Source organism: Cervus canadensis, chromosome 13 (assembly GCF_019320065.1).
Source record: "Cervus canadensis isolate Bull #8, Minnesota chromosome 13, ASM1932006v1, whole genome shotgun sequence".
NCBI lineage: Eukaryota > Metazoa > Chordata > Mammalia > Artiodactyla > Cervidae > Cervus > Cervus canadensis.
Window position 1 is genome coordinate 59,390,932 of NC_057398.1, and position 13,735 is coordinate 59,404,666.

The 13,735-nt window shown below is 38.8% G+C and overlaps 1 protein-coding gene across 1 annotated transcript in view; it reads left to right on the plus strand.

Moving 5' to 3' along the window:
- USH2A (usherin) overlaps nt 1-13,735 on the plus strand; it is an 893,901-nt gene that overhangs the window by 598,609 nt on the left and 281,557 nt on the right. The window contains exon 44 of the mRNA XM_043484771.1: nt 5,802-5,965. Coding sequence (XP_043340706.1) covers nt 5,802-5,965 — 164 coding nt within the window. The remainder of the gene's footprint in view (nt 1-5,801; nt 5,966-13,735) is intronic.

The following is a 13,735-nucleotide window of genomic DNA, read 5'->3' on the forward strand; positions in this document are numbered from 1 at the left end:
CAGGAAGATTATAGTCTTGAGCATATGTTGGCAGAATAATGTCTCTGCTTTTCAACACACTGTCTATGTTTATCATAGCTTCCTGCCAAGGCATGTTGTTAGTGCTAATAAATGTTTTTTGAATGAATGAACAAATTAATTAATGAATAACGTAGTGGTATATCAAACACAAAGCAATATAATTTGCAAGGAAAAAAACATCTTTCTAAATTTCAGTAAGGATCATTTCTTTATTGGATAGATAGACTTTTATGTCACTAGTCAAATTATATGTGACCTGAAAGTTATGAGACTGAATGCTTTAGTAACTATTTAGTATTCATTAACTTATTTATAAAATTATCTACTCAATAAACAGATTAAAATCTTCATCATCTAAACTAGTTTTCTCATTCATTTGAGTAATAACAACTGAACCTTGAAATGAGTCTTGTTCCATAAATAAGATTTTAATATGTATTATATTTTACAAGGAAGGATACCAGAGTCATGTCTATTTCACAAGTTCATCATTTTCTGTGTGGATGAAGGGAGGGGCTGGAGAATGATCTAAATCAACCATTTAGGGGATGACTACGGAGAAGGCAATGGCACCCCACTCCAGTACTCTTGCCTGGAAAATCCCATGGACGGATGAGCCTGGTGGGCTGCAGTCCACGGGGTCGCTAAGAGTCGACCACGACTGAGCAACTTCACTTTTACTTTTCACTTTCATGCTTTGGAGAAGGAAATGGCAACCCACTCTAGTGTTCTTGCCTGGAGAATCCCAGGGATGGGGGAGCTTGGTGGGCTGCCGTCTATGGGGTCTCACAGGGTCGGACACGACTGAAGCGACTTAGCAGCAGCAGCAGCAGTACAACAGCCTAGTATTCCTAAGTAGACCTTCAAACAGCTTGTTTTACAATATAGACTGAATACAAGTTTTCATTTACTTTGCAGATTTCAAAATCTATATCTTACAGGATTTGCAATGGCACATTTTTCGAAACATACCCAAAAACCATAATTAGTATTTAGAGAAGATATTGATTGATATACATAAGTTTTACATGAGTTATATGATGTCAACTGAAGGAGAATTTTTCTTTTAAAAGTATTTTATCATTAACTAAATGGAATATCCCATTTGATATCAACACTTAAGTCTATCTTAAAAAAATCAATATACTACAGAAAATGAACAAAATACTTGAAGCAAATGAATATTTTCTTTTTTGACATGAAGTGGTGAAATATATTCTGACCCATGTAGTCAGAGGTATACGTACTTACTGACAAAGATTAGGTTTCAGATGTCATGAAAACAGTATATTTTAGTTCATTTTAAAGAGTTCAAGATCTTATTACTTATATTTTAACTGAAAAAATGAAAATTAAATAAAATGCAAAAGACAAATGCATGGCATCCAGTGAAATGCCTACTGATTTCTCAATTCAGTAAAATAATAGTGAATAGTGGAAATAATTTAATATTAAAAATGAATAAAGTACAGACCCACCTAATCTTAACTAGCTGTGCAAACTTAGGCAAAGGCTATTTACATAACATTCACACTGTGATAATAATGTTACATAGTGTTTACACTATATTATGTATTATAAGAAATCTAGGCATTTAAAGAATGAAAAATATGCATACATCCTATGCAAAGATTATGCTATTTTTTATAAGGGACTTGAGCATATTCAAGTCCCTTATATAAACAGTCAGAACTGGGCATGGAACAATGAACTGGTTCCAAATTGGGAAAGAAGTATGTCAAGGTTGTATACTGTCACCCTGCTTATTTAACTTATATGCAGAGTACATTATGTGAAATGCTAGACTGGATGAAGCACAAGCTGGAATCAAGATTGCCGGGAGAAATATCAATAACCTCAGATATGCATATAACACCACCCTTATGGCAGAAAGTGAAGAGGACCTAAAGAGCCTCTTGATGAAGGTGAAAAGAGTGTAAAAGTTGGTTTAAAACTCAACATTCAAAAAACTAAGATCATAGGATCCTGTCCCATCACTTCATGGCAAATAGATGGGAAAACAATGGAAACAGTGGCAGATTATTTTCTTGGGCTCTAAAATCACTTCAGATGGTGACTGCAGCCATGTAATTTAAAGACACTTACTCCTTCGAGGAAAAGCTATGACCAATCTAGACAGCATATTAAAAAGCAGAGACATTACTTTGCCAACAGAGGTCTATCTAGTCAAAGCTGTGGTTTTTCCAGTGGTCATGTATGGATGAGAGCTGGACCATAAAGAAAGCTGAGAGCAGAAGAATTGTTGCTTTTGAACTGTGGTGTTGGAGAAGACTCTTGAGAATCCCTTGGACTGCAAGGAGATCCAACCAGTCAATCCTAAAGGAGATCAGTCCTAAATATTCACTGGAAGGACTGATGCTGAAGTTGAAGCTCCAATACTTTGGCCACCTTATGTGAAGAACAGTCTCATTGGAAAAGACCCTGTCGCTGGGCAAGATTGAAGGTGGGAGGAGAAGGGGACAACAGAGGATGAGATGGTTGAATGGCATCACTTACTCAATAGACATGACTTTGAGTAAACTCCTGGAGTTGGTGATGGACAGGGAAGCCTAGCGTGCTGCAGCCCATGAGGTCACAAAGAGTCGGACACAACTGAGCAACTGAACTGAACTGAATTTGAGCATCCTCAAATTTTGGTATCCATGGGGTGCTATAACCAATTCCCTGCAGATACTAAGAGGCAACTGTACTTTGAAAACAGGCATTCCAATTATATGTATCTGTGTGGCCTGAATTTCTTCTGTGTAGACATAAATCATATATTTCATCATACCTAAATTATGATGAAATAGTTTCAAGTAACACAGGAAGAACTAAGGCCCTACAGAACTTATTTGCAATTCATCATTTTAGCACTGCCTGATGTTTTAAATTCCACTTGTAAAAAGAACCATGAAAATGATATCACTTTAAAGTCATCAAGATAACTAACTGTGTCATAGACTAAACATATAGAACAATTTAAATATTGTAGGAGAGATTAGGCATCCAGACTAAGTTTCTTTTGAGCCGTTTTGGGGAGTAAAACACAATTAAAACTGTTTTACCCAGGGACAGAGCTAATGATAGCAAGGTCGTTAGTTCAGTTCCCATGAGAGCTGTTAGCTGTGTTTCACTTGACTGTTACAGACTTGCTCCCCTCTTAACCATGAATCACCATGCCTCACATTCATACTGGTGGTTACAAAGGAAATTTGGCAAGATTGTTTGGATGTGTAAGCAAAAGTCCCTCCCATCTGCCATAAAAAAACTCAGAGATCAAACCCTAGTGATATGACATCATCTAGCTGACCATGGTGTTTTTTATTATCATCATCATTGCCATCATGATGATGCGGGCAATACAGCATCATGAGCAAAAGAGCAGGCTCTGGAATCAGATTGTCCAGGTTTGAGTCTGTACTCCCCCATTTCCTACCTCAATAACTTATACTGGTTATTTATTTTCCTAATTTTTGAAGCAGGTATTATAATAGTATGGTGAAGAATGAATGAGTAAATCATGTATAAAATTCCTGATACATATTATGTACTCATTAGATACTGTTATTATTATCTTTCAGTTGTCATTGTCATGTAGGCTATTGTTGTTTAGTTGTTAAGCCATGCCCTATACTTCTATGACCCTGTGGACTGTAGCCCACCAGGCTCCTCTGTCCATGGGATTTCCCAGCAGAGCATACTGGAGTGGGTTGCCATTTCCTCCTCCAGAGGATCTACCCAACCCAGTGATGGAACCCAAGTCTTCTGCTTGGCAGGTGGATTCTTTACCTTTGAGCCACCTGGGAATCCTATGGACTATTCAGCACTTGCTAAAAAGCATATATATGAGTTTCCTACCACTGTTGGGTGGCTTAAAACAGCAGAAATGTATTCTCTTACAGTTCTGGAAGTTGAAAGTGTGGAATGTAAGTACAGTCAGGACTATGTTCCCTCCAAAGCCTCTAGAAAATAACCATTTCTTGCCTCTTCCAACTGTTAGTAGCCCCAGTTGCTCCTTGGCTTATGACAGCATGAAGCCAATTTCTGCCCCCCATCTTCATATGAACATCTTCTCCCTGTGTGTGTTTGTAACAAAATTTCCCACTTCTTTCTTTTATAAGATATCAATCCTTTGAATTTAAGCTCTTCCAAATCCCGTATAAACTCATGGTAACTTGATCACATCTGCAAAGACCCCCATTTCCAAATAAGGTCACATTTACAAGAACCAGGGGTTAGGACTTAAACATATCTTGCGGGTGGGGGCACAAACCCACAGTAGCATACAGAACAAAAAAGAGAAAAGAAGGACACATGGAGATGAGGCCAAGTGAAGAGAGCTAGAATATCTGATGCTAGTATTTATTGGGGGAAATAGATAATAAAACCTTCAAAAATATTAGTAAGTCTTTACCTATAGCTACAATAACAGAGCAAATGTGCCTGAGGCCAAGCCCTGCAAAAATACCTTTGGGCTATGAGTGAGAAATAAAGTCAGGTAAGCAGACTTCTTCTATGGGTAGTGGCAAAATTCTGTAAGCATCCTGATGTAACTTTGGCTAAGTTATTTAGCACAGTCCTGCAAATGGCATCCTCCCTTTCTTGTCATTATTGAGGCAAATTCCATGGGCCCTGCATCGGATGTGATCATCTATGAAACCCAAAGAAAGTGATGATCTGAGGCCAGCATTTGCCCTAAGGACTGGATACCCCCTGGAGAGGGTCTTGTGTTGTACAATGTGTTTAAGCAAGCTCTTGGTCTAAGCCATAGTCCAGTCAAAGCTTGACTGTGTCTGTAAATAGTATTTTCCTACCTGGGCAGTTTGATCTGATAAGTCTTCTGCCTGAAAGAGCCAAAAAGGATGAGGAATTGGTGGCATCAGCCCATTGTTGATTTAATATATGATTTGGGAAGTCTGCATCTGGTGGCTCAGAGTTTGCCTGCAATGCAAGAGACCTGGGTTCAATCCCTGGGTCGAGAAGATCCCCTGGAGAAGGGCATGGCAACTCACTCCAGTATTCTTGCCTGGAGAATCCCATGGACAGACATACCTGGTAGACTAGTCCATAGGGTCGCAGAGAGTTGAACATGACTGAAGCGACGTAGCATGACTTAGGACATCATATCACATCGCCATGTCTAGTCTTCTTCTCCTGAAAGTCAGTCTTCAGCTTCCACTGTCCTGACTCAAGTAAATGTGTTCTCACAATGGCAAAATGCAGCTCACCATAGCAAAACCTCAGTGGGAGTATGTTGTATACTTTGGTCACAGTCTTACAATTTAATCTAGGAGTTTATCTCTCTGCCAGTGAGAGTATGGGACAGGACTACAGGTACAGGCAGAAAATGGTGATGAGAGAATCTGATATTTGAAATGGATGCGTTTCCCAAAAGAAGAGCATAAAACTCTCTGGATCAAATTCCGATAGAAAGCTGGCAGGATGCCAAATGTGTAATTGCATCTTGAACTGAGCTGTAATCCTCACCACTTATGAAAACAATAAGGATGAGAAAAACAATAAACCACATTTATTTTGAAAAATGGTATTTGCTTAGCATTTCTTATACAATATTTCCTTAACACTTTGATTAAGAATCGAGAGTTATAATAATGATGCTGTTTTTGTGCGGGGAGGCAAAAGGAAATGTATTTGGATCAGGGACAAAATAGTTCATTCTGCAGGAGGAAGTCTGTATATTGTGAGGAAAAAGAAAATGTGTGTTGTTTTCTGGAAAGAGAAATTTATATATGTATTTTTTAAAAACAACTTTTTAGGTTTACGACGTATGCGTATAAGGTCTTTGTACATAACAGTGTGGGTTTTACACCAAGTCAAGAAGCGACAGTGAAAACATTAGCTGGACTTCCAGAGAGAGGAGCCAATGTCACTGCAGTTGTTCTTAACCACACGGCCATCGACGTGAGATGGGTGAAACCAAGTAAGTCAGCTTCGTGCTTCTTTATTTCCCCTTCCTATATTTGTATCAAAATGAATTTTAAAAGAATATATTTTTTAAATGACAGTGATAAAAAGCCAAGTTCCCTGTGCTTTTCTTTTTCAAAGGAAGTTTTTTCTCCTCCTTTCCATCCTTGGACCTTCTCTTCCTTCTTCTGTTCCTTTTGGATTGGGAATGTAGTTTCTGTCACACCAGTCAATTTTGATAAAAGTGTCCACGGAGTACAGTTGATTTATGACGTTGTGCTAGTTTCAGGTGTACAGTAAAGTGATTCAGTTGCTGTGGTTGTTCAGTCACCCACTTGTGGCCGACTCTTTGTGACCCCAAGAACTGTAGCACACCATGCCTCCCTGTCCCTCACCACCTCCTGAAGTTTGCCAAAGTTCATGTCCATTGTATCAGTGATGCCATTCAGCCATCTCATCCTCTGATGCCCTCTTCCCCGTTTGCCCTCAATCTTTCCCAGCATCAGGGACTTTTCCAATGATTTAGCTGTTCACCATCAGATGACCAAAATACTGGAGCTTCAGCTTCAGCAACAGTCTTTCCAACAAGTTTTCAGGGTTGATTTCCCTTAAGATTGACTGGTTTGAGCTCCTTGCCATCCAAGGGACTTTCAGGAGTCTCTCCGGCACCACAGTTTGAAGGCATCAGCTCTTTGGCACTCTTCCTTCTTTGTGGTGTAGCTCTCACAACCGTACGTGGCCACTGGGAAAACCATAGTCTTGACTATATGGACCTTTGTGGGGAAAGTAATGTCTCTGCTTTTCAGCACTGTCTAGGTTTGTCATAGCTTTCCTGCCATGAAGCAATTGTCTTCTGATTTCACTGCTGCAGTCACCATCCACAGTGATTTTGGAGCCCAAGAAGAGGAAATCCATCACTACTTCCACCTTTTCCCCTTCTATTTGCCATGAAGTAATGGGGCTGGATGCCTTGATCTTAGGTTTTTTAATATTTAGTTTTAAGCCAGTTCTTTCACTCTCTTTCTTCACCCTCATCAATAGGCTCTTTAGTTCCTCCTCACTTTCAGCCATTAGAGTGGTATCATCCTCGTATCTGAAGTTGTTGATGTTTCTCCTGCCTATCCTAATTCCAGCTTGTGACCCATCCAGCCCGGCATGTCTCAGAGTATAGGTTAAACAGAGTGACAGCAGACAGCCCTGTCATACTTCTTTCTCAATCTTGAACCAATCAGTTGTTTCATACAGGGTTCTAACTGTTGCTTCTTGACCCACATACAGGTTTCTCAGGAGACAGGTAAGATGGTCTGGTATTCCCATCTCTTTAAGAGCTTTCCACAGTTTGTTATGATCTACACTGTCAAAGACTTTAATGTAGTTGTGAAACAGAGATAGGTGTTTTTCTGGAATTGCCTTGCTTTCCCTATGTTCCAGGGAATGTTGGCAACAGTTTGATCTCTGCTTCCTCTTCCTTTTCTAAACCCAGCTTGGACATCTGGAAGTTCTTGGTTAACATAATGCTGAAGCCTAGCATGTAAGATTTTAGCATGACATTACCAGAATGGGAGATGAGTGCAATTGTCTGGTGGTTAGCACATTCTTTAGTGCTACCTGTCTTGGGAATTGGGATGAGGATTGACCTTTTCCAGTCCTGTGGCCACTGCTGGGTCTTCCAGATTTGCTGACACAGTGAATGCAAAACCTTGATGGCATCATCCTTTAAGGGTTTTGAATAGTTCTACTGGAATTCCATCACATCCACTAGCTTTAATTAACAGCAGTGCTTCCTAAGGCACCCTTGACTTCACTCACCAGAATGTCTAGCTCTGGGTGACTGACCACAACATCATAGTAATCCTGTTCATTAAGATCTTTTTTGTAGAGTTCTCCTGTGTATTCTTTCCATCTCTTCTTGATCTCTTCAGTATCTACTAGGTCTCTACTGTTTCTGTCCTTTATTGTGCCCATCTTTGGGTGAAATATTACCTTGATATCTCCAATTTTACTGAAGAGATTCCTAGTCTTTCTCCTTCTGTTGTTTTCTTCTAGTTTTATGCTCTGTTCATTGAAGAAGGCCTTCTTGTCTCTGTGCAGTTTTTTGGAACTCTGTGTTTGGTTGGATATACCTTTCCCTTTCTCCCTTGTTTTTCACTTCTCTTCTTTCTTTAGCCATTTGTAAAGCCTCCTCAGGTAACCACTTTGCCTTCTTACTTTTCTTTTTCTTTGGGGTGGTTTGTCCGCTGCCTGCTGTACAGTATTATGGACCTCCGTCCATAGTTCTTCAGGCAAACTCTTTATTAGATCTAGTTCCTTGAATCTACTTATTACCTCCACTGCATATTCACATGGGATTTGATTTAACTCATACCTAGTGATTTCCCCCGCTTTCTTTAGTTTAAGCCTGTATTTTTCTATGAGAAGCTGATGATCTGAGCCATAGTCAGCTCCAGGTCTTTTTGTTGACTGTACACAGCTTATTCATCTTCAGCTGTAAAGAATGTAATCAGTTTGATTTTGGTATTAACCATTTGGAGATGTCCACGTGTAAAGTCATCTCTCGTGTTGTTGAAAAAAGGTATTTGCTATGACCAGTGCATTCTCTTGGCAGAATTCAGTTAACTTTTGCCCTGCTTAATTTTGTTCTCCAAGACCAAAATTGGTCTTGTTTTTGCCTGTTTAACAGGCAAACAGTAATTTGCCTGTTACTCCAGGTATCTTTTGACTTCCTTCTGTTACATTCCAATCCCCAGTGATGACTAGAACATCTTTTTTATTTTTGGTGTTAGTTCTAGGAGATCTTCTAGGTCTTCAGAGAACTGATCAACTTCAGCTTCTTCAGCATCCATGGTAGGGGCATAGACTTGAATTACTGTGATATGGGATGTCTTGCCTTGGAAACAAACCGAGATCATTCTGTCATTTTTGAGATTGCACCTAAGTACTGCATTTTGGACTCTTCTGTTGACTATGAGGGCTACTCCATTTCTTCTATGGATTCTTGCCCACAGTAGTAGATATAATGATCATCTGGATTAAATTGGCCCACTCCTGTCCATTTCAGTTCACTGATTCCTAAGATGTTGATGTTTATCCTTACCATCTCCTGCTTGACCACATCCAATTTACCTTGATTCATGGACCTAACATTCCAGGTTCCTATGCAATACTATTCTTTGCAGCATCAGATTTTACTTTTATCACCAGACACATCCACAACGATCCACAAAGCATCGTTTCTGCATTGGCCTAACTGCTTCATTCTTTCTGGGGCTATTAGTAGTTCTCCTCCATTCTTCCCCAGTAGCATATTGGACATCTTCAGACCTGTGGACTCATCTTTCGATGTCGTATCTTTTTGTCCTTTTATACAGTTCATGAGGTTCTCACAGCAAGTATACTGGGGTAGTTTACCATTCCCTCCTCCAGTACAGCAGATCATATTTTGTCAAAACTCTCTGCTATGACCCGTAAGTCTTGAGTGGCCCTACAAGGCATGGCTCATAGCTTCACTGAGTTATGCAAGCCCCTTCACCATGACCGGGCAGTGATCTATGAAGGGGATAGTTGATTTACGATGCTGTGCTAGTTTCAGGTGTACAATAAAATGATTCAGTTATGCATATATATAAATATATTCTTTTTTTATATTCTCTTCCATTATATGTTATCATAAGATATTGAGTATAGTTCCCTGTGCTACACTTTGTTGTTTATCTGTTTTATATATAGTAATATCTATATTTTAATCCCAAACTCCTTATTTATCCCTCTTCCGACCTCCCCTTTGATAACCATAAGTTTATTTTCTACATATGAGAGTCTGTTTTGTAGATAACTTCACTATTATCTTTTTTTTAAGATTCCACATGTAAGCAATATTATATGATATTTGTATTTCTCTGTCTGACTTACTGGACTTAGTGTGATATTCTCTAGGTCTGTCCATGTCACTGCGAATGGCATACTTTTATCCTTTATAAAGGCTGAAAAATATTCCATTTTCTATATGTAACACATCTTTATCCATTCCTCTCTCAGTGGACATTTAGGCTGTTTCCTTGCATTGGCTATTGTAAATAGTGCTGCTATGAACATGGGGGAGGAGTGCATGTATCTTTTTGAATTATGTTTTTCTCTGGTTATATGCCCAAGAGTGGGATTATAGGGTCATATGGTAGCTCTATTTTTAGTTTTATAAGGAATCTCCATACTTTTCTCTACAGTGGCTGTACCAGTTTACATTCCCACCAATAGTGTGGGAAGGTTCCCTTTTCTCCCCACTCTCTCTAGCATGTAATATTTGTAGACGTTTTAAAGATGCCATTCTGACCAGTGTGAGGTGGTACCTCACTCTAGTCTTGATTTACATTTCTCTAATAATTAGTAATGTTGAGCATTGTTTTACGTGCTTTCTGGCCATCTTTACATCTACTTTGGAGAAATGTCTTTTTAGATCTTCTACCCATTTTTTGATTGGACTACTTTTTTTAAAAATATTGAGCATTATGAGCTCTTTATGTATTTTGGAGATTAATCCCTTATCAGTTGCAATGTTTGCAAATATTTTCTCTAATTCTGCAAGTCTTTTTGATACAGTATAATATTGTGCACTTTCCTACAGAGAGGTCTGCCCCCAGTCTCATAACTCATCATTAATTAGCAAGATCCATTTACTAGAATTGCGGTAATGTGATGGATCTTTCCAAGTGAATCCTCATCAGTACTGGTGTCCAGCTTGACACAGGTAACAAAACCTGGCCACCATCACTGAACTTGATTTGGTAACACAGGGACTCACCCTTGGCTCATTCAGAACATGACTTTACAGGCAGTTAGAAGAGCTCACACTTGGATCTAGTCTGCTCCTGTGTCTTTGCTGCTGCTGCTGCTGCTAAGTCTCTTCAGTTGTGTCCGACCCTGTGCAACCCCATAGACGGCAGCCCACCAGGCTCCCCTGTCCCTGGGATTCTCCAGGCAAGAACACTAGAGTGGGTTGCCATTTCCTTCTCCAATGCATGAAAGTGAAAAGTGAAAGTGAAGTCACTCAGTTGTGTCCAACTCATAGCGACCCCATGTATTGCAGCCTCCCAGGCTCCTCTGTCCATGCAGTTTTCCAGGCAAGAGTACTGGAGTGGGGTGCCATTGCCTTCTCCCCCTGCGTCTTTAGAAACCACATAATTGAAATTTCAGATATGGTTGGTCAGTAGAGTAGCATTTACTCTACTAATTTTTACTCTAATTAATTTTTAGTGATCCATGGTTGGACAGCATCAGTGACTCAATGGACATGAGTTTGAGCAAACTCCAGAAGATAGTGAAGTACAGGGAAGCCTGGCATACTGCAGTTCATGGGGTCACAAAGAGTCAGACATAACTTAGTAACTGAGCAACAAATGTCACAATCAGAAAAAAACATGACTGAACATATCATGGCACTATATATTATAATCCTTCTTAGAAGTATCACTTTTGATCTGGCAAATAGTTAATCAGAACTTGCTAGGATACTACCAAATATTAAGAAATATCTGACTTGGAAATCCTTATTGAAATTTTGTTTTATGAAAGTAAACTGTATCTAGTAGGATAATCATCTGCTAGTATATAAAAAGATGAAAAATGACTCCTGGTTGGGCAATTGTAACCTTCTGATTTTGATTTTGTTATAGCCTAAGAGAAATACTTCCTATTTTATTTAGAACACCTTAAGTGAATTTGCCCCTGTTATATCAGTTATGGATTAAAACCAGTGTTAGGTGACATTAATTGTAAATTAAAATTAGCATTGGTTATGTTGATCTACATTGCTACTAAGTAAGCCATTTTTATAAAAAACTATTTACTAGGGTTTTATAAGGTTGCAGATTTCTAATGATCTGTGTCACCTCTGTTGGGATCTCTTAAGCCATGTACATGGAAGAACATAAGTTAATTGATGCCTGTGGTTACCTCCCGAGACACTTCTAGGAAAAAATACAAAAGTTTTTATATGGAGATGGATTCTTATGTATAATATATTTTCACTCATCTCCTTTCTATTTCGCCCTCGATACCTGATTCATCTTAAAAGCCTACTCGGAAAGGTGGATGCCCTCCCCGCATCTGACATTTGAATACTTCTGTTGAGATCCAGTGACTGAATTTTCACCAATATAGCTCCTTTATGTTATAATTGCATGCCTGAAGTAAGCATGCTTATAAAAACTGACAAACCTAATAGATCTGAAGCAGCTCACTGAAGTTTCATTACCTTGGTAATCTGAACCTCTGACCTTCGGGATGTAGGTAATGCAATCTGCTGTTATTTCCATTCATACCTTAGAAATTTTTCAGATAACTATTTGTGAGTACAAAGGTTAACTCTCAGAAGAGGGTCAGCTCTGTGAAAGCGTGTTGCATTATCATTTTCTTTCTTCTTGCAACCTGCTATCCTAAGTAAATTAACAAGTCTCTCGACTGTGAAAGGGCCACCTCTTTTGTGCAATTTTAATTTCAATTGTTTTCTTGCTTTGTGGAATAAAATGGCACCTTGTCTAACATGCTAAAAGGAACAAAACTATAAGTTGAAAGTCATGAATAAACTTACATTTATTCAATAAAAACCATAAAATGCATTTTTAAAGTATATTTTTTCTTAATTATGACCCTCCACATGGACACACCATTTTCCAAGTAAAATATCTCTGGTAAGTTTTTACCAATCACAGATTAATGGGGATAAGTTATTAAAGTTTTAAAAGTGCCCACTTTAAATGTTTACGTTACTATGTGAGGTCATGTGAGGAAAATGCCTCCTGCATCTGTTCAGTTAATTTTTTAGGGCAAATATTACAAACTGGTAGCACATGGGCCATATTTACTTCCCCATCCTCCACATATTGTCTTGCTGGCAGTATCTGAAAAAAAACAATAATATTTTGCTAACATTTAGCAAATTAGAAGCTTTCACATAAAGATGATAATTTTGGAATTGATTTGAAAAACCCAGTAATTGATTGAAACGCTTCCCACATTGCTGAAGGGAGAATATCCCCTGACACTGGCTTCCCCTTTTCCACAGACTGCAGCCCCTGTCTCCCTGGTCCCTAGAGAAAGATGTGGTTCTCATCCCTACTTTCTATATAAAAGAAAATAATAGTTCAACCTAAATGAAATACGATGAAAATAAATGATTTCATTGGAGAAAATTCACATTTTTATAGGAAGAGATACAAAATATCACTTAAGTTATTCATGCAGCCCTGCAACTTGGTGACTTACCCCAAATTACAGTTAGTCAGTAGCATTTCTCCAGCTTAAGCATCCCATTTTCGGCTATTTCTTCTGCATGTGACCTTAATGGTTATTAGCACTTTGTCAAGAGTGATTTAGTGAGATCCTTCCCATTTTGACTGCTCACTCTAAAATAAATGGTGAAAAATGCCCACTAGGGAAAAGGGTAGAAAGGCAGCACCTCTTCTGAGGTCTCCTCACTAATGAGGTCATTGACGGGCAGAAAAGAGCAAGAAAACACTGGAGGTGGTGAGAGAGGAAGGTATTGAAATAAGAGGAAATGAAAAAAAATCATCCAAATGCTGTCCACTTGTCCATCTGTCAAGAGCTCCTCAAGAGCTCCTCAACCTTCAGATGTTCACACTGTGTTTCATATTGGGTTGGCCAAGAAGTTTGTTCAGATTTTTCCATAAGATGTGACAGACAAACCCAAATGAACTTTTTGACCAACCCAATATAATCTTTTTTGTCCATCTCTTCTCTTTCTCTTTTCCTTCCCTCTTTCCTTTTTCTCTTT